The sequence below is a fragment of the Mytilus trossulus genome, chromosome 9, assembly GCF_036588685.1.
Source record: "Mytilus trossulus isolate FHL-02 chromosome 9, PNRI_Mtr1.1.1.hap1, whole genome shotgun sequence".
NCBI classification, from domain to species: Eukaryota; Metazoa; Mollusca; class Bivalvia; order Mytilida; family Mytilidae; genus Mytilus; species Mytilus trossulus.
In genome coordinates, this window is record NC_086381.1 from 81,229,896 (window position 1) to 81,253,912 (window position 24,017).

The 24,017-nt window shown below is 31.4% G+C and overlaps 1 protein-coding gene across 1 annotated transcript in view; it reads right to left on the reverse strand.

The window, feature by feature from the left end:
* The window catches only part of LOC134683452 (1-phosphatidylinositol 4,5-bisphosphate phosphodiesterase delta-1-like), a 91,198-nt gene that overhangs the window by 7,452 nt on the left and 59,729 nt on the right, over positions 1 to 24,017 (reverse strand). The window contains exons 3-15 of the mRNA XM_063542743.1: positions 18,944 to 19,099; positions 17,729 to 17,799; positions 16,535 to 16,683; positions 15,758 to 15,890; positions 14,741 to 14,853; positions 12,925 to 12,991; positions 12,468 to 12,558; positions 10,009 to 10,126; positions 8,938 to 9,023; positions 8,111 to 8,231; positions 6,758 to 6,843; positions 6,016 to 6,092; positions 488 to 707 (exon numbers count right to left, since the gene is read on the reverse strand). Of these exons, the coding sequence (XP_063398813.1) occupies positions 488 to 707; positions 6,016 to 6,092; positions 6,758 to 6,843; positions 8,111 to 8,231; positions 8,938 to 9,023; positions 10,009 to 10,126; positions 12,468 to 12,558; positions 12,925 to 12,991; positions 14,741 to 14,853; positions 15,758 to 15,890; positions 16,535 to 16,683; positions 17,729 to 17,799; positions 18,944 to 19,099 (1,488 nt within the window). The remainder of the gene's footprint in view (positions 1 to 487; positions 708 to 6,015; positions 6,093 to 6,757; positions 6,844 to 8,110; positions 8,232 to 8,937; positions 9,024 to 10,008; positions 10,127 to 12,467; positions 12,559 to 12,924; positions 12,992 to 14,740; positions 14,854 to 15,757; positions 15,891 to 16,534; positions 16,684 to 17,728; positions 17,800 to 18,943; positions 19,100 to 24,017) is intronic.

The following is a 24,017-nucleotide window of genomic DNA, read 5'->3' on the forward strand; positions in this document are numbered from 1 at the left end:
ATATAAAGGCAAGAAACAGCTGTCTTATAAAATATTGGATGTTCTGAATAAAGGAGCATAAAGGAGAGAGGGTATCTGCATGGAAGAACGCGAAATAACATTGCCATTTCACGATGAAGGAACAAATAAAAAATGTCTTGCATGATGATCATTTTCATGATACATGATGAATACTGTAAATTCAGAAATTATTGTGAGGTTTTTATTATTGCGAATAATGCGACAGAGTTGTAAACGCAATAATTAAAACTCGCATTTTGTAATTTTTTAACTGTATAAAGCATGACTTTTCCCAAAATTGTAAAAATTAAAATCGCATTTAAGATGAAATTGGCAAAATCGCAATAATAAATGCACGCAATAATTTCTGAATTTACAGTAACTAACCTTTTTTATGGCTGAACGTGAACGAAAAATGGCAAAATATGTTGCACAAAAATAACCCTTAACCACCCTCTGTATACTAAACAGAAATAGAATCCAGTACCTGTAGCCAATGTTTCCTCTATTCCTTTATAACTAACAGCCTTCATTCCTATAGCTGCTGAGAATTTGGGAGATAACTTCAATTTGGACTTTTTCTTTGGTGCCCGTTCTTTCTCTTGCGTAGTTGCATCCTGTACCTCAGCTGCCTCATCCTCGTCACTGACCTCATGTTCCTCTTCATTTTCTGGCACTGCGTTTCCTACTGTGGCAAGTCTTTTACCCTATAAAAATACATAAATGTGTTAAATCACAGTCCCATTTCTTTCAAGGGTCAGTGAACTGGTCCTTATTCCTTTTTCCCTATCTCCTACTGCCTGTTGAAAAAAACAGTTTCCAGATTTTCCACTCTCTACAAGATCCTCCCCAACTCCCTCTTCCTGCTTTCTCAAACAAAAGATTTTTTATTTTATCATTAATCAATCCCTCTTCTTTGTTAATCATTTGATAGACAGCCAAATAAAACAAAAAATTCGTGCAAGAACATAAATAAACTTGTATGAATTTTAATGTTAGTTTCTTGTGTATAATTTGGAGTTTAGTATGACGTCAATTATGGCTGAACTAGTATAGATATTTGTTTATGGGCCAGCTGAAGGATGCCTCTGAGTGCAGAGTTTCTTGCTGCATTTAAGACCTGTTGGTGACCTTCTGCTGTTGTCTGTTCTATGGTCTGCTTGTTGTCTCTTTGACAAATTCCCCATTTCCATTCTCAATTTTAATCAATTAAGACCATTGAATGTTGGTTAAAAAATGACCAGGGAATATAAATCTTTCTGTAAGATTATTACTAAATAAATTTTTAGTCAATCAAGTGTTCAGAATATTCAATAAAAGTAAGATCTGAAATTGAATTAAAACTAGAGGCTCTAAAGAGCCTGTGTCGCTCACCTTGGTCTATGTGAATATTAAACAAAGGACGCAGATGGATTAATGACAAAATTGTGTTTTTGTGATGGTGAAGTGTTTGTACATCTTATTTTACTGAAAATTCTTGCTGCTTACAATTATTTCTATTTATATTGAACTTGGCCCAGTAGTTTCAGTGGAAAATGTTAGTTAAAATTTACAAATTTCATGAAAATTGTTAAAAGTTGACTATAAAGGGCAATAACTCCTAAAGGGGTCAACTGACCATTTTGGTCATGCTGACTTATTTGTAGATCTTACTTTACTGAACATTTTGCTGATAACAGTCTATCTCTATCTATAAAAACATCAAAATTTCCCTAAAATTACCAATTCCGGGGCAGCAACCCAACAACAGGTTGTCTGATTCATCTGAAAATTTAAGGGAAGATAGATCTTAATCTGATAAACAGTTAAACCTTGTGTGATTTGCTCAAAATGCTTTGGTTTTTGAGTTATAAGCCAAAAACTTCATTTTACCCCTATGTTCTATCTTTAGCCATGGCAGCCATTTTGGTTGGTTGACCGGGTCACGCCACACATTTTTTAAACTAGATACCCCAAAGATGATTGTGGTCAAGTTTTGATTAATTTGGCCTGGTAGTTTCAGAGGAGAAGATTTTTGTAAAAGATTACTAAGATTAACCAAAATGGTAAAAATATCAATATAAAGGGCAATAACTCTTAAAGAGGTCAACTGACCATTTTGGTTATGTTGACTTATTTGTAGATCTTACTTTGCTGAACATTATTGCTGTTTATAGTTTATCTCTATCTATAATAATATTCAAGATAATGACCAAAAACAGCAAAATTTCCCTAAAATTACCAATTCAAGGGCAGCAACCCAACAACGGGTAGTCTGATTCATATGAAAATTTCAGGGCAAATAGATCTTGACCTGATAAACAATTTTACTTCATCATTTAGATATGCTCTAAAAGGTTATAAGCCAAAAACTGCATTTTACCCCTATGTTCTATTTTTAGCCATCTTGATTGGTTTGACGGGTCACGCCACACATTTTTTAAACATTTTTTAAACAAGATACCCCAATGATGATTGTGTCCAAGTTTGATTTAATTTGGCCCAGTAGTTTTTGAGGAGAAGATTTTTGTAAAAGTTAACGACGAGGACTACGCCGGACGCCAAGTGATGAGAAAAGCTCACTTGGCCCTTTGGGCCAGGTGAGCTAAAAAAAGGGGGGTACTTTTTAGAATGTTCACAGCCATTTTAGTATCAGATGGACAATAAAACGATTTTATATTACAGATAAAATGTCTACAAAACTCTAAATACATAGAGTTTAAAGCAATTTTCCTGTTTATCATCTCTAAAAAGAGCTACAATAATCATCTACTGAGAAATCAATCTACAGAAAAATAGTTTGTTAAAAGTCAGAAGTTTCTGGTCAGCTTGCGTACACATATCTTAATTTAAACTTTAGTTTATGGATCTGAACACAATTCTATGTACTAAGATATATCATGTTCATCCAACAAAATTGATCTATCAAATAAAACTGCTTTGTTTATGTAAACATTTCAATACCATATATTATTCTAATAACCAGATTTATTGTGTAAATGTTAACTGGTAACCTAATTGAATATTAAATTACAAAACAGTTATTCTACAAGAATCCAGTGGCATTTAATTTGACCCACAATTCCAAAACAAGAAACTGGATTTCTTTCGTAGAGTTCTACTTTTCACTGTTTGCTGTGAACAACTCATTCGGTTTCAGTAAGCCTCAATATTTGATTAAAGAAGAAAATACTACAAAAGTGTATACATTACAAAGACGAAGCAGGCAGGTTATTTTTGCAAGTCTGCTCACACGTGAAAATTGTATCCATTAATTCTGCTTAAAAAATATTTACCTTGACCCTTCGACATAAATATAAAAATTTGAACCACACATTTTATGGGATAAAATTGGATATATAGCAGTTTGACAGACCCTAATTTTAACCATTGAGAAAGTTAATATTTCCTTAACAATAGAAAATGATTACTGTAAAAAGTACAGTTGATTTTTACAGAGTTATCTCCCTGTAGTGTTTTGTACCACCTTAATATGTATATCTAAAAATTGCCCAGTTAGCTAAGAGCACTTCCAGTGACTTCCTTTGATATAAATCTTTTTATCCATAACCTTTCTTGATCTGATTCAAATACAGATTGTGTGTCCAAGTTTTGCATACAAAGAATAGTGTTGGTTCATTTTCTGTTTGAAAGATTTCTTGTGGTTATCAAATTTTTGTCATAATGATATACTCTTTCAAACATTAGAGATACAAATTTCATTGATTGACATAATTAAAATCATAGCAGAATTTTTAAAACGTCCTTGTAAGCAAAAAATGCACACATGGTCTCTATTTAAACAAAATCAACTGTTTTCTGACCTCTTTGGTAAAGTTAGCGCAAGTTTGTTAGCTTATGGTTAGCAACACAAAAAAAATCTTTGCTGGTATGAGTTCAGACAAACTTTTTAAAGCACTTACATGAAACATATAAAATCTTCTTTGATATGGATATAAACAAAAACCCTCTTTTCTTGTATGATTTTAGGCTAACAGTTTAAGGCTGGTACATTTTAAAAACATTATCTATATATCAATCTTTTTGGAAAGAAATAATTAACTATAGTTTGTGTGGATAAAGACATCTTCATTTGTCCATTATGGAAGGAGGGACAGAGTAGTCAAAAGTGGTCTTTAGCTAAGTGGACATTCATTTTCTTTTCTGTCTATCATAAGAATTTAACAAGCAATACATTTAGGAACAAGAATGTATGAGTGAGTGAGTGAGTAGACAGATTCCCCCCTGATTCCGCACTATCATTCTCTATGTTCAGTATTCAGTGAAAATGGGGGAAAATCTCAAATTTGGCATTAAAATTAATTAGTAAGATCATATCATAAGAAACATGTGTAGTAAGTTTCAAGTTGATTGGACTTCAACTTTATCAAAAACTACCTCAACCAAAAACTTTAACCTGAAGCGGGACGAAGGCTGGAGAAACAGACAAACAGACCCACAGACCAATAATAAGTAAAATTTTTAAATATTTCAATCTGATAACAAACTGTGAGGTGAATTCAATATTGTAACTGTGAGGAGAATTTAAGCTGTAGGTTTTAACTGCTCAACGGTGTGTAAACAAGTGGAAAAACAACATCCATCTTAGCAGTAGTGTATGTTGCACAAGGCAAAAAAGAATGTGTATCAAAGTGCAATTTTCAATTTTCATATCCAGGTAAATGAGAGAAATGCAAAAGCACTGATTTATTCTGCAAGCAAACAAAGGTAAATGCAGGTATCAAACAAAAACAACAACAGAAAAACAGATACATTAAAAAGCAAAACATAAGATGTGCTACAAATGTATAAATAATTCTAATTCTATTTACCGTCTCGTCACTGAGTTTTCCTCCCAGTAAAAGAAAAACAAATAAAGCAAATAATAACAAAGCATAATATCAAATGCATATCTGAATGCTTTGGAAGTACTTTAATTTGTGGGCATCAATTTTTCGTGGTTTAAGCAATATTTACATGTTAGTGGGTTTTAAATTCATGGATTTTAGTTTTCTAACCAAAAAAAAATGAAAATATTAAAGCCTTTAGATACGAAGGTTACAAATAGTCTGGATTGAAGGAAAAACGGTTGTTTTATTTTCGTTGGACACTTAAATTCGTTGATACAGCCACCCATGAAAACCATGAAAATTGGTACCCCACGAATAAAAGTACTTTCACAGTACATTTTTTTATGCAAAGCCATGTCAGTTTCAGTTGATATCGAAATCTATGTTTGCCAAAAGTTTAATAAAATTAAATTAAATTCAAATCAATATCAATTTAAATTTTATAAGAATATCAAAATAAGATACAAATTGAATAATACACTATCACTTTTTATTCCTTGTAATTACAAACCTAATTTTCAAAAAAAAGGTCAAAAATTCAAAAGTTATGCAGCTATATTCATTTTTTAGAGTTAACAAAGTTAGAAAAAATATCTAATAAGACTAGCTTTTAACTATAAACAAAGGTATAACCATTAAATTGAATTTCCAAGTGTGACATGGTTTTACAATGCTGATACAATGTATAAATTAATTTATCTATTTTTATTGTAAAGTATCTGATGCACAACATGCTTCAAACTAGCACATAAGAAAACAACTGTAGCAGTTGTTAGTTTGTAGTTCTCTTCTTACAATGTAAATACTCTACTTATCAAAGTAGTGTATAAAAGCCATCAGCAAAAGTCAAATTTAAAACTAGAGTTATCTTCCTTTGGCCATTCAAAGCCAGCAGTCATGCAGTCTTATTTATTCAGAGACCCATGGTATATTAAACTGATCTAGACTAAGCTATTATTGTCAATCAGCTGCGTTCATGCATATATAAATAATTAATACTTTGTGAATATAAAATTTTGAATATAATAATAACATTTCTTTTATTTCTTCTACCCAGTTTTTACTCAATTTTTCTAGTCTATATGCTTGTGAGGGAATTACATAAATCAACTATCTAATTCATATTTGAAAAACAATTAAAAAAAGACACAGAGAAAATTGTGCTACAAAATATGTAAATATTTACCTTGAGAATAATTTTGCCCATGAGATCACTAGGAGATGGGATAGTTGCTGGAGGCTCCTCAGGCGCATATAAGAGATCTGAAAACAAATATATATATTTATTGCTATTTTGTGCATTTTCCTTTTGATCTTTTTTTTTTATAATTTTCTGCTTCTAGCTTGAGATGGAAAATTATGGCTAGAAACTAAGCAGGCATGTGGCATTGCTAATGAAATTGACAATGTTGTCATTGGTTAAATAGCGATAAAAAGATTATCATTGCATGTTCATCCCAACTCGATTGCCTTTCTCGCTTTCGTCGTTCTGGCTCAAGCAAGAAAATCAATCTCGTTGAGATGATCACTGATAATCTATAATTATATTTATAGTATATGTCACAGACAAAAGACTTTTGTGACTATTGCAATCTTCAATCCATGACATGATTGAATATTCATATATTTGAAGTAAACATACAATTTGAATAAAACTTTTATTTAAAAGTTATATGTCATCAGTAAGATTTGTAAAAAGTTAAAGATAAAAATAAATTTAATATTATAACAAATGTGTCATTAAAAAAAAATCAATAAAATTTTACATTCTGTGAATAAATAAATATTCAAATACTTCATAAAAAAAATGTGTTTACCTTCGTTATCCTTTTAATTACAGGACAACTAAAATACTGAAATTCAGTCAACATCAATTCAAGTCAGAATAATCTGTTTAATGTAAAAGTATGTCACTATGACCTACTTACCTCCAAAGATGGCATTTATTTTGTTAGCCATTACAGCTTGTTGTTTGACAGAACAATGATTTTCTATAGAAAGTATGACAGGATACCTGTGGATATATAGAAAAACACAAATTATTTTCATAATATTACCCCACTATAAACCACAGTGAACTCACAGGGAAATTGAAAATGGAAATTCTCCAATCAAATGGCAAAATCAAAAGCTCAAATCATCAAACAAATGGATAAAAACTGGTAAGTAGAAAATGGTGTTTGTGTCTGGCGTATTAAGTTGTACAACTTGCCATGATAAACTCCAATGTGAAGGCCATTTGGTAGATTAAAATGAGGACCATTATAGGTGTCATATCACCAATTACTCCCTCAAATTTAGAACGTATGTGAAAGTAGGCCTACTCAGACAAAAATAGTGCATTTGATGTCATTGTTCACCTTAACTAACCAACACATTTCCAGATATGATAGCATTAATGCGCTCCATGGTATACTAATTTAAGATTTCCAGAAAACCAGGGGTTATTTTTAGTAGTACCTCTTTTCAGGAGCTCTTTTCTTTCTCATATAATTTTGAATGTCTGTTGAAAATTGGCATGCAAAAAGGTGACACCTGTATAAATCCGGATATACCTAGTTTCTATGAAGTTGAACTTAAGGTAAAATATTAAGAAAGCTGTGAAAATTGCAAAATGTGGTTGAACAGATAGGAACTTTTAATTGGTGGTATGACACCTTATAAGTTATAGCTACATCAAATGTATCATATCTGGAATAATCTGTGATGTAGATACTATTCAACAAACTTAATGTTATGTTAATGTATGTAAAACCTTCCATGAAATTACCTAAACTTTACCTTCTCTCTATAGTCAATAGCTATTTTTAAGTATAAAAACTTTGAATAACAAGAATGTGTCCAAAGTACACGGAAGCCCCACTTGCACTATCCTTTTCCATGTTCAATGGACCATGAAATTAGGTAATAATCTAATTTGGCTTTAAAATTAGAAAGCTCATACAATAGGGAACATATGTACTCAAGTTTCAAGTTGATTGGACTTCAGTTTCATCAAATAAAATTGAGAATGGAAATGGGGAATGTGTCAAAGAGACAACAACCCGACCAAATAAAAAAACAACAGCAAAAACTACCTTGACCAAAAACTTTAACCTGAACGGACCCACAGACAGACGGAAGGACGGACGAAGGGAGCCAAAGCCAAGAAAACATAATGCCCCTCTACTATGGTAGGTGGGGCATAAAAACAAACTATTAGCTCTATTTCACTTATGGATACCAGGAGTAAAATTTAAGTTGTAAATGTGTTACCATAGATACAAAGGTATTTAACTTACGGTGATGCTTGGAATGCATATTCTTTTATTGCTGAGATGACATCGTGGAAGAGAATTTTTGATGTTAATGTGTAACCATGGTAAATGACAGGCTCATCGTCAGGGCCATCCCAACAGTCCACTGAAAAGAAATAAAATAATAAATTCATGTTGCCATAGTAACCAATAAATGCGTAACCATGGCAAATCACAGGTTCATTGCTAGGGCTGTCCCAACAGTCCACTGAAAGTAGAATAAAATCATATGTTTGTGTCAAAGTAACCAATATCTATGTTACCATGGTAAATAAAAGGCTCATTATCAGAACCACTTCAATAGTCCTTGGTAGGAATGTCTATTATCGTCAAGTGTCATGTTATTCACAACTGTTAGCTTCAAATTAGCCTTATTCTTTTTTCTTCAAATGTGCATCAACTTTTTTATTTTCATATGTCAAATCTCATTTTTTGGCTACAGTAAGAGCCAAAGGGAGTACATGTATTATGTTTATGGTTAACATTATTTTCACAAATATTTAACAGTCATTTGTCATGTGGGATACCCCATTCTTAACCTCATATATATAGTTTACATTGAAAAAAAGAATAAAATCATATCTGTTATAAAAAAAATAGTTCATGTTGCAATAGTATTGAATTTTACATAAATGAGCTAAAACTTCCTATGTGATTTCACTATTGTAAATAACAAGCTTGCCATATATATATATGCATGTACCTTAGGAAGCGCACGGACACGGACAGAAATATGTCTTTTGCATTGTTTGTTTTAGAGTTGCTGTCTCTTTGATGAATAGCCCACAATTATTTTTATTTCGACTACTTACATTCTACACATCTACATCCATTAGACAGAGCTGTTATGTAGGCCTCTACTTTACTGGGACCTTTCAACTGATCCTCGGCTAAATATCTGGGGGAAGATAAAAGCAATATATTTAATACAATTTTATAATTTGCTTGGTTAAACAGATTTTATTTACTTCTGGAATGACAAATAAATAAGATTTCATTATGGTCTTCAGTTATGGCACAAAATATGTAAATCAAGGTTAATTATGACAAGAGAAAAATTCTGATAAAATAAACATCAGTTTCAACTCATCACTGTTAACCAGTTCTTTTCAACCATGATTAATTCTGTTCAGTAAAAATGGAAGATGAAATTTTTTTTCATTCATCATATTGAAAAAAATTAAAGTATACCTAAACAGGAAGTAGATAACTGCTCAATAAATTGATAAAAATTAAAAGAATTGTTACACAGGAAGTTGATGTCTCCAAAATCATAAAAATGCTCACTTCACTGATAATCAGGCACTCCATTGACATTCATTCGCATTTAGAATATACATGACAAAATCCAAAACAAAATCCTTAAAAAACAAACAACAAATTTTGTAATTGAAAATAATTATTAATAATTTCATGTTGTTATTTATGTCAAGGGCATACAATACAGTTTTGATCCTGTATTTACAAGTTCATAAAAAATTTGTATATAGGCTTTTTTTTACCTGATTAAATCAAATACGTAATGAAAAATATACCTTCATGCGCTACTTTTTGAGTAAAATGAGGTAGATATTTTGCATATTTGCTCAAAATTCAGATTTGGGGACGTAATTTCTTTTTCCAAAGAAAGACATAACTTTTTTGTTATAAAAGATAAACACAAATTGTTTTTTTGTTAAATAATTGGTATTTTCTGTACTTTATAAGTATTCTAATAAAAAAATATGCATTTATTATTTAGAAATAACACATATTTATCGAATGTTCATATGAAAAATGTATCTTTTCCCGATATATCACAGTTTGACGTCGCAAAAATAACATTTTACATTAGCAACAACATTACCTCCCCTGTAACTGTATGGTATGCCCTTAATACTTACGTATTATGTGATGAATTTACAAAATAATGTGTAACAGGTCTGTTCATATCTTGATAAACTCTAGTGTGAGCAGGCTTAAATATTTGTTGATCTTTAGAGCACAGAAAACATCTAAAACCTACAATAGAAAACAATTTTAATGTAATTATCTCCCCTTGATAATTTCAAAACATTTTTTTCTGAATGATCTGACTTTAAAAGAAATAATTTAACATAATGATAAGTAGCCATCTAAGTAAACAAAACCACTGGATCATCTTAATGATTTTGTGCTGTTAGTTTTCTGTATCATTGATATATACTCAATATTTCAATATCAATTCATACTGTATCACATTTTTTTTTAACATGTTTGAAACTACTAAAAGTAACTGTAGGATTACCATTGTCTTTTGAATTGGGAGGCATTTGCTTTTCTCTTTGAGGAAACAATTTTTTAAACTTGACAAGAGAACCACAAACATTTCTTTCTGTGAAAAACAGATAAAAAAGAAATGTTTTTTATACCTGAAATTTCGTAATTTCTTAATTTTTTCGTAATTTTCACTTCCATTCTGAAACAAACTATAATTATTTTCTATGGAATGTACAAATCAAACATTATACTTGATAAAAATCCAAATCCAAACATCTAATCAATTCCAATGTTTCAATTATTTTGATTAAAATGAAAATATTTGTATTCCATTTTAAGCTTGGCAAATATTAAACAGTTTGTTTCAAATATTGGTTTATCATTGATTATTCTATAAATTAGTTGCAGCAAAATGTATGTTTACATATGGTAGCTAAAAATATCTTATTTTAGTTTGTCCTAAGACATTATTATTATTAAAGAACCTTAGTGAGCACGCTCACATACCCCACGTCCCCACATTGTCATTGGAGAAATTAAATAAGTGAAAGAAAAAAAAATTGTATAAGAAAAAATAATTTCCTGCCAATATGCACATCTAAATAGTATGTCCTTATTATCTACAAAATTTCATGAAACTCTGTTGTGTGGTTTCAAAGGAGTTGAAATGACAAACTGTTGCAGAAGTACATTGAAGCAAAAAAGTTTAAAGGGAAGTAACTCCTAGAAAAAAAATTGAATTGCAATTTCCCGTCGATATGCACAACTAAATAGTATGTCCTTATTATCTGAAAAGGTTTCATGAAATTCTGTTGTGTGGTTTGAGAGGAGTTGCGATGACAAACTGTTGCAGTAGTACATTAAAGTAAACAAGTTCAAAGGGGCGTAACTCCTAGAAAAAAAATTGAATCGCAATTTCCCGTCGATATGCACAACTAAATAGTATGTCCTTATTATCTGAAAAGGTTTCATGAAATTCTGTTGTGTGGTTTGAGAGGAGTTGCGATGACAAACTGTTGCAGTAGTACATTATAGTAAATAAGTTCAAAGGGGCGTAACTCCTAGAAAAAAAATTGAATCGCAATTTCCCATCGATATGCACAACTACATAGTATGTCCTTACTATCTGAAAAGGTTTCGTGAAATTCTGTTGTGTGGTTTGAGAGGAGTTGCGATGACAAACTGTTGCAGTAGTACATTATAGTAAATAAGTTCAAAGGGGCGTAACTCCTAGAAAAAAAATTGAATCACAATTTCCCGTCGATATGCACAACTACATAGTATGTCCTTACTATCTGAAAAGGTTTCATGAAATTCTGTTGTGTGGTTTGAGAGGAGTTGCGATGACAAACTGTTAGAGTAGTACATTATAGTAAATAAGTTCAAAGGGCGCAACTCCTAGAAAAAAAATTGAATCGCAATTTCCCGTCGATATGCACCACTACATAGTATGTCCTTACTATCTGAAAAGGTTTCTTGAAATTCTGTTGAGTGGTTTGAGAGAAGTTGCGATGACAAACTGTTGCAGTAGTACATTCTGGTAAATAAGTTCAAAGGGGCGTAACTCCTAGAAAAAAAATTGAATCGCAATTTCCCATCGATATGCACAACTACATAGTATGTCCTTACTATCTGAAAAGGTTTCGTGAAATTCTGTTGTGTGGTTTGAGAGGAGTTGCGATGACAACCTGTTGCAGTAGTACATTATAGTAAATAAGTTCAAAGGGGCGTAACTCCTAGAAAAAAAATTGAATCGCAATTTCCCGTCGATATGCACAACTACACAGTATGTCCTTACTATCTGAAAAGGTTTCGTGAAATTCTGTTGTGTGGTTTGAGAGGAGTTGCGATGACAAGAAACAGGACTGACGGACGGACGGACAGACTGACGGACGGACGGACTGACAGACGGACGGAAGGGTCAAAAACATTATACCCTGCGCAACTCGTTGCGTGGGGTATAATAAGTTTAAGGTAGTAAAATTATCAAAATAGTGTAGAGACAATCCATGCTTTGCAAATTTGCAAATTTTAGGGGGGGGGGGGGGCACCAACCACCACAACATCACCTAAATCCTCCCATTACATAAATGAGATTCCTTACCAATAAGACTCATTTGATCTTCTAGCTGCATATTTTTCTGAGGTTCATAAGCTGCTATATATTCTTTGGCTTGATCTTCACTTACATTCTCCTGTTTAACAGAAAAATATAAAGTTCAAGATTATGTTGAAAAGTTATAAGATTCAGGATTATTTTATCATTCTTAAAAACTTCATTATTTTATGTTTAAAGAGATAATTATTTGTCTTCAAGATTTTAGAAAATATGTGAGTTGTGTTACTTACTTTTTTGAATCAATATTTCATTAAGATATTTGTGTATTTGGGTGTACAATTTTTTTGGCGGGACATTTCTTTTCCTAGTTGCCACATTTAGTTTCAGACTGACCTCAAATAATAAATCAATGAAAAATTTACACTTTTTAGAGACATGAAGAAATGCTTACAAAATTGGTTCTCTCTATTTAGTTACATAACATTTGAAGCTTTATTATTACCTTTTGTTGTTCCTTCATGAACCTCTGGAGATCATCAGCTGAGAAATAACCTTTTCCACCATCATACCTGGAAAATAGTCAACAAAATACTTAATTCATATTTGATTCATAGACTTGAAAAAGTGCATAACATTTGCTGAATATAGAATATAATTTCAAAATTTACATCTTGGAAAATCAAAGAAGCAAATATTTAATTTCAAGTAAAAAAAAGTAAAATAAAACTAACTAATTTTTCTATTCATATTTCAATAAATTAAATTCCGAGTGGTGAACCAACGCCTGTGAAATCGTTTCGGTAGAGTCCCTGAAGTGGATACCTTGGTATGCCAGGTTGTCAAATCATGCAAATAAATACAATCCTTAAATAATAATTAAAATTGACAACAACACTTCAAAGGATCTGCAATTTTATTTTCTATGTCAACATGTTTCACCTGCGAGGCAGGCGTCTTCAGGACAATTTATTTACAATTTGTTTCACCTGAAGTACTCAAAGTGGTGCATATAATGTGACGTTATAATGAACAATGGTGGGTATTAGTAACGTGATGGTTATTGTTATTGTACACAAATAAAAATAGAATGATTAAAAATAGATTTAAAAACGAAAGTCTTCAAGTTATAAATAGATAAATATAAAAATGTTCTGTATCTGGTTAGCACACGGTTGTGTCGCTGGTGCATAAGTTGATTATGCTCTCATCCTTCTTTAGATCTATGTTGGAGGTTTGGTTTATATTTGACGATTGTTCTAAGTAATTGTAATTGTTTGTGGTATATTGGGTCCAGCTTTCATAATGATGGTAAACATATTCATAGTGGTGGGATTTCTTTTCCGTTAGGTAGCCGTAACTGTTGGTGCGGTATTTATTCCAGTCTATTGATGGGGTAGGTACTTCCGAGTTTATTGAACTGTTGGACTCCGATAGGTGTAGATCTTCTTTCAAGATGTCTGAAGCTTTATTTATTTTTTCTGGGTAGGTTACTGTTGATTCTCCCGCGATGATTCTGAATGTGGGTTTCTTTGTATTGTCCCATTTCCTCGCTTCAAATGGTGGCACCTATTTTTCGACTTGGGTGGCCATCTGTTTGGGTGTTCCTGTTGTTTCTAAAAAGTTGTCTTGATCGACACCTTCGTGTTTCTCCTGGATATGTTTCTTTATGTTGTATTTTCTCGTAAAATTGGCGTCACAGGTGTTGCAATTGAAAATCTGGACTATTCCTTCATGGAACGTTCTGTTATGTCTTCTCAGTGTGGATATGTTAGCCAGTTTCTTGTTGCATTTTGTGCAGTTTATTCCTAGTGATCCTTCCCTGTTCCTTTCCCTAGGTGTAATTTTGGTTTTCGCCATTTTATCGTCTTTTGTTTAACCCCCAGGGTTCTGCCGTTGAAAGTTGTCTAATGCAAGCTTCTTCTGTTCTTAAGCGAATGTTGACGTCTGTTGCTGTCTTGGTAATGCCTGTTATTGTTACGTCTTGCCTACTGTGATGAGGTGACGTGAAGTGTGTTGATACTGGTTTAAATTTGTTTTCAGTGTTAATGTCTTGAAAGTGTTTTTTATTTTTTTTATTTGTGTACAATAACAATAACCATCACGTTACTAATACCCACCATTGTTCATTATAACGTCACATTATATACACCACTTTGAGTACTTCAGGCGAAACAAATTGTAAATAAATTGTCCTGAAGACGCCTGCCTCGCAGGTGAAACATGTTGACATAGAAAATTAAATTGCAGATCCTTTGAAGTGTTGTTGTCAATTTTAATTAATATTTCAATAAAGTTATCAATTAAAATTAAAATCTTACTTGAGAAATATTTCTTCTATTTCAATCCGTTCTGTAACAGAATGATAAAAATGTACAAATTCTTGAGCATCTAATGTAGACCTCTCACCAATACCCTTGTTTGTGTCGGCTTTCTGAAAAATATAATTCAATTATTACTTTCTTTTTGTGTAATATAGTCATATCTATTCAACAACCACTTTTTACTTTGACCTAATCCTTTTACAACACATACATTCGTTGAACTTCCTTTTTTGCAAATATACCGCTACACAAGAGAGTGCTGTTAAACTATAATCTTTGTAGATTATTGCATTGCCTTGTGTATTTTGATCGTAGGCTAAGGCCCAAAGGATAGAACTACATCTGCCATTATAAGTTTCTATTCAATCAATATTAAAGTATCACAATAACATCACAAAGATAGTGGCCGTACTGCAAAAAAGTACGTTAGTATTAGCGCAATTCTTTACACTCTGCCAGCCGCAGAAAATGATATTTAACTCAAATGTGAAATACAATATGAAAAATTCCTAAATTTAAAACTAAATGTTTCTGACCAATCGTGTCACAAAATGAAATAAAAATTCTTTACAATCTTCTTTAGAGAAAATGTGCATTTTTAATTAGTGTCCTCACACAATTAACCTTGTCTTCAGAGGTTGTTTTTACATAAAATATATCAATAAGAAATGGACTTGCAGAAACTTTATCATACAAAAGAAAGAAAGAAGGAACAAACAAATGAAAGCTGGTAATTCAATGGTGGTCATTTGTTTATGTGTTACATATTTGTTTTTTGTTCATTTTTTTGTATATAAATAAGACCGTTAGTTTTCTTGTTAGAATTGTTTTACAATGTCATTTCAGGGCCTTTTTTAGCTGACTGTATGGTATGGGCTTTGCTCATTGTAGAAGGCTGTACAGTTGCCTATGATTGCTTACATACACTTCATTTGCAACTTTGGTGGATATTAAGTCACAAGTCTCATTGGCAATCATACCACATCTTCTTATTTTCATATAAACTATACTTACATCAAACAATTCATGAACATATTTCTTATCCATGTCTGCATTTAACTGTTTCAAAAGTTTCAATACTTCTTCAAAATCTAATCTCTCATCGTTATTTTTATCTGCCATCATAAAGGCATCTCGGATCCATCTACATACAATTAAGGATTATAAAATATCTCAATGGTCGCTTTTTCAAAATGTCTATATAATCTTAAACTTATGTAATGTGTATCATTGTTTTAGTTTTATTGTGCTTTGACGGGTTGCTGTCTCTTTATGTTTATAGTCCAACATCTCTTTTCAAGAAACCCTTAGAAGTTTGAGGCATACAAATGTTGAAAATCTGCTGCAAAGCCTTATATATACATTTTGACCTTGGAAAAAAAAAGTGTATATAAACTTTCCATTTTAGGAAATAAATTTTTATGAAACTTCATAGTAAAAGCCGCAAAGTTTTAGCCATAATTCCACCATTCATTTTCCCCTTTTAGTCTTTGGTAAAAAAAAAAATCCCATAAAGAAATACTTAGGATGAGTAAATTTTCATCCTGACCAGTATTATAGAATTTGATATTTAGTGAGTAGTTGGGTTGCTGTCTCATTGATGTACACTTCGAATCTAAATAATTTTTTTGATAAACGGAATTTCATCAATAAAATTATTAATATCCTTACTTGAACAGTTCTGTTCAAAAAATTAAATTTAAGTCTTTGTTACAGAGTGTTGTAAGGCACACAATGCATAGGAGTTTCTATGGGGCATGGAAAATGGAGGTTCAAACAAAAGGATATTTATCCGTCTGTTCCTTCTGGTCCATGTATTGTTCCATATTTTGAGCAAATCTTAGTCCTTTCAACCACATGTCCCTCTCTGGCTTGCTCTCTGTCAGCAGATGTAAGGTATGATGATTGGCTCCAAATATAACAGCTATACATCTCCCCCTCTGAAAAATAAAGTTTGTCCTCATTAATTAACTTTCATCGTTGTGTAATTCCATATAGTAAGCTTTGTCTGAATATATCTTTTGATTACATCAGGGATCTACATGACTTATTTTGTTATGGTGCACTGCCATTAATGTTAATGAATTCCGCCATTATCAAAATTTGTTTTTCATCTCTCAGGCCACCATCATTTTTGTTAGCAATTATATAAATTGCACTTACATGCATAGCCTCCTGATAATTACAGCTAAAATAAAATAGATATATTTTTCAAATTGGTTCTTGGAAGAAAAATCTCAATCATAAACAGCCACTTATGGTCATTCTTGACTAAGGAAGAGCCATGCAAGCTAGAAATTGTTTCAAATATAACTTACTAAATATAATAATTAATACATCGTCCCTTCAATGAAATACTTTGGATCATGCAATATATGCTATAAACGTAGGGTTTCGTAATGGTGAAAATTCATCCATCATTAAATTTTCTTCTATGGAGATCAATTCCTGTATAATATGTGACCTTTTTATAATAATAAGAATATGTCTGAAGGGAATATAGGATACTATACACAGCTTCCAAGATTTTAAATCAATTTCAATGACAAATTGGTTATATTTAGAGGGTGTTTGCTTTTTTAGACCCACAAACATATACATATTTACTATCTTCTTACATGCACTTCATATTAACAACTCAACCACAACAAAATGATGTAATTTTTGTCACTTGTGTTTATATTTCTATATCAACTTAGCTGAATATTCATAATTTTGATACATGTATGCCATGCATGTTTAGACACCACACATAGATATGAAGTATTTTATACAAAAATCAAAAATATTTTATAATTTTAATTTCTAAGCCAATAAGGAAAACTGACAATCCTCGTCCATTGCTCCCACAGGAGCCAGGGTTCGAACTCACAATCTCATTGTTGACTGGCTAGTGATTACAGTACATGTAGTAGAACAACATTAACCATTTGACCAGTGACCCTGAAACTAATTGTCATGATTGACCTACACAATTTTACTTACATCAAATGGTTCCAATCTTTTAGCATAATCTTTTTCTCCTTCTCTCACTTCTCTTATGTTTGATAAATCCCCTGTAAAAATAAATATTTCAGGCATATTAAGATTAAGTGGTTCATTGTAAAAAATGTAATATGTTATATGAGAGTCTCTAGATGAGATGTAAAGAATAGAGAATAATGGGTCAAATCTACAGAAAATTGACCCAAAAAATTAAATTAAAAAAAGCACTACAATAAAGAATATAGAATAATGGTATCAAAAATTGAAGAATAAAGAAATAAAAAACACACCCCCACTCTTTTTGCCCATCCAAACCCTCGTTTATGCATGTCGTAAATAAAACTATTGGTGTATCTTGTGGAGCATAAAGCACTATAGCTTATTCCTTATGGAGAAACTGTGGTTAGATTGCTATCCATTCCTGCATTGAATGCTGTATGTAATGCTCAATCTATTTACAATGATATACTGCGGATTCATTTATTTTCGTGGATACCAATTTATGTGGATTGAGGAAAACTTATATGTTCATGGATATTTAATTTCGTGGTTCTGGAGAAATCTGCATACAAGCCTATAGAAAATTTGGCATTCGCTGAACATTTTATTTCATGGTTCGTCTGTTCCCACGAAATCCACAAAAATTGGTATCCAACAAATAATAATGAATCCACAGTATGTTAACTCTAGTGTCTTTGAATCTTTTTATCATCAAATGTTGTCTTGTCTGGTTTTTTATTGTTTCTTCAGTTCTCAGGATTTTTTTTAACATAAACCTCGTTACATGTATTATGTTCACATTTGTTATGGTTTTACCTGATGTAGCTAACCATTCACTTTAGTATTGTTGAAGAATAGATGGAACAAGAATGTGTCCATAATACACAGATTACCCATCCACATTATCATTTTCTATGTTTAGTGAACTGTGAAATTGGGGTAAAAACTCGATTTGGCATTAAAATTAAAAAGTTCATATCATAGGGAACATGTGTACTAAGTTTCAAGTTGATTTGACTTCAACTTCAATAAAAACTTACTTCGACCAAAATGTTTAACTAAAATTTTAAACTGAAGCTGGACAGACAGAGACAGATGAAATGAAGGATGGACATCAAACAAAGAGAAGGTTGGACAAATCAAAGAACGGATGCACAGACCAGAAAAGATAATATCCATGAATGGAGCATAACAAAACATCTGATAAAATCTTACAAGACGTTTTCTTTTTCCTGAATTTCTTCTCTGATCCAGTGTAGCGTAATTTCATGTTCTGTGTGTCCAATATAAACTTGCGAGGGTACAGTATGCCACCATCTTTGATTTTGTGCAGGACCATACCCTCTGATAGAGCCTTGAGTATTCGGTCCACTGAAAAAGAGAAGCAAAACTTAATTTTCAATAATATATAATGTTTTGATATAATTAGGCTGTTAGTTTTCTCATTTGAACTTTGGTGGATAGCTGTTTCATTATTGGCAATCATAGACATCTCTTTACATGCTTCATTCTAATAATGTATGATTCACCTCCTCGACTTTTAATTAAACCAAGGAAAGATAACTTTCCTTCTTCTTCAGCTCAAAGTGACAAAGAGGCCTTCAATTCAGGCCCACAGATTAAATAATATCATTGTCTTGTCTATTTTTACTCACTTATGATTTTTCCCTTCTTGATAATTTTTTATATGTTTACCTATTATGGGGCATGTCTGTTTGTTCTGTTCATTGTTTCAATATATATAATAGAATTGTATGCTACTGCTATACGAGTAAGAGGTTTAGCTAGCTACAAAACCTGGTTTCAATCCACCATTTTCTACATAAGAAATTGCCTGTTCCAAGTCAGGCATATGACAATTGTGATCCATTCGCTTGATGTCTTTGAGCTTTTTGATTTTGCCATTTGACTCTGGACTTGAGGCTTAAAATTTTCATCAGAGTTCTGTATTTTTGTTATCTTACTTTTGTCTCTCTCTCTTTCTCTCTTTTGACTTGTGTACTAAAAGTAATTTACTTATTGCATGTCTGAAGGACTAAATTGTCAACAATCAATGAAAAAATTAACTCCATTTTGTTCATTTTATTTGTTTTACACATTAAACAAACATGCAGCTTTATAATTTCATTCAAGACATATTTCGTCTTTTCAATATAAGCCTTAATACAAACATTATATTTTAGATTATTTTAAAAGTATTGATAATTTTAGGATAACCTGAATACAATTAAGTGCATTCCTTTACTAAATGGCATATTATTACATGTATTAAAAACGTTGTCAAAAAATGTGCATGGTTGGTTGAATGGTTCAATTTAACTTTATACAATGGTATAGAAAATATTTCTTTATATCATTTTTCCTGGAACATACATTGTGTACATGTATGTTCTTTGAATTGTATTACAATTTGTTTGTGATACATGATATTTTTATAGTTTGTATTGTTTGAAATATATTTTTTTTTATATAAACAAACCAACCCAATATATACATTTTACATTTGGATACATGTACATTTGTAATGTTGGTAGTTGAATTATGAAAAGCTAAAACTGTCATTTAATGTATTACTTTCAATGATTACAAAATTAAAATTGAGAATGGAAATGGGAAATATGTCAAAGAGACAACAACCTGACAAAAGAGCAGACAACAGCTGAAGGCCATCAAAGGGTCTTCAACACATTAAGAAAATCAAGCACCCAGAGGTAGTCCTTATCTGACTGCTAAATAAAATTGTGTACTAGTGAAGTGAAAATGGACGTCACACTATTGTCATTTTTGTCCAAAACATGTAAATGAACAAAAATTAAATAATATACAAGACTAACAAAGACCAGAGGCTTCAGGCACAGTGACCTCACGGACAGGCACAGAATGCGCTGCAGTGTTATTAAACACGTTTTGTAAGATCTCAACCCTCCCCGATTGTATGAAACTGGGTATAAATCCCAGCCTATTTTGTTCCACACAAGCTATAACAAGCTGAAATAAGGTATTGTTTTGACATGAAATTACTAGACCTTAATTTGAACTTCAAACACAAGAATGCTATAATTTGCTGAATTTAACTTTGAAAGCAATGAGTGCTCTGAATAAATGCTTTTTTCCCTGAAGGACTCTTGCACTTTATCTGATTTTGAAGAATAATAATAAAATACTATGGATTCATCATAATTCTGTATAAAACAAATTTTCATGGATTTCCTGGATATAAGTACAATGAAACCTCTGTTATCCAACACACTCGGGGACCCAAAAAAAATGTCAGATTAAGAAGGGTGTCAGAATACTCAGGTTATTTCTGCAAGGATAGGCATATTTTAGGACTATGCAAATGTGTCGGTTAATTATAAAGCAGGATGTTGGAATTCTCAGGTGCCGAATTAGGCAGGTTACACTGTATAAATATATTAAAAAAAGACAAAGTTCTAAAGGTTTCAAAGTCATACTAAGTTATCATGACCATGCATGAAATCAAACATCCAATGTTAACAATCCACTAAAACAGACAATTTATTCACATTATGCAAAATTGACTTACGTTCAATATCAAAAGTCTTAACCCACTTCTTAAGCTCCTTCATATTTAGTATTTTATTCTCCATATTTATTATTCAAATATCTCTCACCATATGATAAAGGTTTATTTTTGACACAGTGATAAAGTGTCAGGGTTATATGAGGTGAAAGTTCGTCTGGTAAGGTTTTGTAACACTGACCAACAAGTGTGACAAAATTTACTTGTGGACATGTCATGAGCTGTTTTTATTGAAGTATTGGACTCCCAACAATCATTATGCACTTTTAAATACAAGATTAGGAATGTTTTTCTCTATGAAGTAAGTATTCAACCTTTATCTAATATAATTTATCTTTTATAATGATATATCCTCTCTTAAGATTCATGCAAATGCAAACGGCATTTAAAAAAAAACAACGGGATTTTTCGAAACCCATAAATGTTTTTGCAGGTATGTGATTAACATGAAAGAATAAAAATCCACTCAACCCATTCGCTTTAAGTGGGCTCACGGTAGATGTCCAGTGATAGCATTTGCTTTGCAGGATTTGAACACCTATGATACACTAAGGCACCAATTGATTAGTCTCATGTCCAGTGTTCTAGACCACTTGACCACATTCGCTTAAAAAAATATACCTTCTATAGTCGTAGTGTTTACCTTGTCACAGTGGGTGAATTTAGAAATTATAAGACATGAGACACAGTGGTACATCTAGAGGGGGTGTCTGAAGGTTGGAAACTCCCCTTTTTTTAGATTGTCAATGCATTTGAATTGGGTCATATGGTTGAAACCCTCCCCCTTTTATCATGGGTTGGGAATCCCCTTTTAAAAATGACTTGATTCTCCTCCAGAGACATGTGTTTTTAGCACAGGCACTTGCATTTTATCCATGGCAATATCTTGTATCCCAATGTAATATATATATGGATAGTAGAATCTTGCAATGGATAAAAAACAAGTTTCTGTGGATTTAAATGTATATATTATGTTCCTTGCCTATAGTCAAACGTTTTGGTGCATTACTAATTATTCATATAATATGTATTACAATTAATCTAACCAATATTGTGACCCTTCTTTAGACAATGTCAAACAGTTTTGTTGTGCATGGTGGGAAAAAATGAAATTTCAAAATTTGAAATGACTAATTTATATCCCTTATAAATAACATGTTTTATCAATTTGTGACTTATAAAACAAACAAAGTTTACAAACCTCTAGGTTCCAGATTTTTCATCACTTCCTTTAAACTCATTTTTTCGAAGACAAAAAACTCCAATAAAAACTTGACACACTGTTTTTAAACACACCAATTTTAATTACACTTCAATAGGAATAAAACATTTGTTATTTCACTTGGAATTATATAACCAATACTTATTTTTAAATGTTATTAAAGCCACTTCAACAAAAGATAAATTATTTTATAGATTTATTGTACTATGTAAACAAGAGAATTTATATAGGTCTTATTCATTACTCAGGTAGGAGCGTGCACAAGTCAGGGTGGATTTATCATTTAAATTGTTTTAATTTCTATTGGTTTTATTTGTTTATTGTTTTTTGGCACGATATTTAGGTAAGACACAATGTTCCATATCTCAACAAATTATTTAACTATTTCATTTTTTCTTATGTTTACGTTTTTTCCATTTTTTAATATCTAGAGTAATTTTAGTGATTTTTAGTTGTTTAATTTTTTCATTTCTTTTTTATTTGTTTATTCCTTTATGTAGTGTTTTGTAATTAACATTTATGCTCAATAGTTTATTGTTTTTATTGATATTGCCTCTGACTCCACTTGTAAAATTTACTTTACAAAAATGTTAATGAAATAACATGAAAAAAATGTTTAACTTACATCAATTGACTGCCACTTTATATGGATTATCTTTAAAAACATATTAAGCTATCTTATAAATTGGGTTTTTTTCCCCTTTCAATAAAATAAAACTTTCATGGTATTGGTAAATGTATAAGACACATCAAATCTTGAAAATAATGATTTTTTCAAGACAGTGTCTGTGGTCCCTCTCAAAACAGTAAGATTGTGCAATACACATTAGTTTTACTAAGTGAACTTTCCAGTCAAACCTCTTAAATTACCATAACAGTTTCTCAGAGGGGGTTCACCACTTTAAAAATTCCTCAGAAAAATAAACACCCTTTCCATGGATATTTCATAGAAAATGAATGATTTTTCAATCATTTCTAAATTGGCTCTTAATTGGAGATCCCAATTGTCTCACATGTTAATATAATTCATCCACATTTTTAACATGTAGTGTTTTTTATTACTATTGATGTGTTTGCACAGTACATGACTCTGTGCCAATAAAATAAACATCAACACGGCATGCTACTTGTTGTATTAATTACATACACAATGCAGAGTTATCTATCCTTTGGTAAATATTTACTATTTATCTAAAAAAAAAAAAACTTTGTACCATTTACTGATACATTTAAAATGTATTGTGGCTTTTATTTTTCTTCCTTGAATTTAGATTCATTTTGGATAAGAAAGATTTTCCACCATAAAATCATGATTGTTTTTGTATTATGAAGACTGAACCTGCAGAATCCAAAGTGACTCAATACCTTTTTTTCTTTTTTTTTGACAATGTTTTGAATTCTATTGGTTATTTTTTTTCAAAGGAACATACATTAAGATTAATATATGGCAATGAATCAAGACAGTAATCTAACAACACAACTTTACCAAACTAGATACAAAACAAGTCAACAATGTATGACAA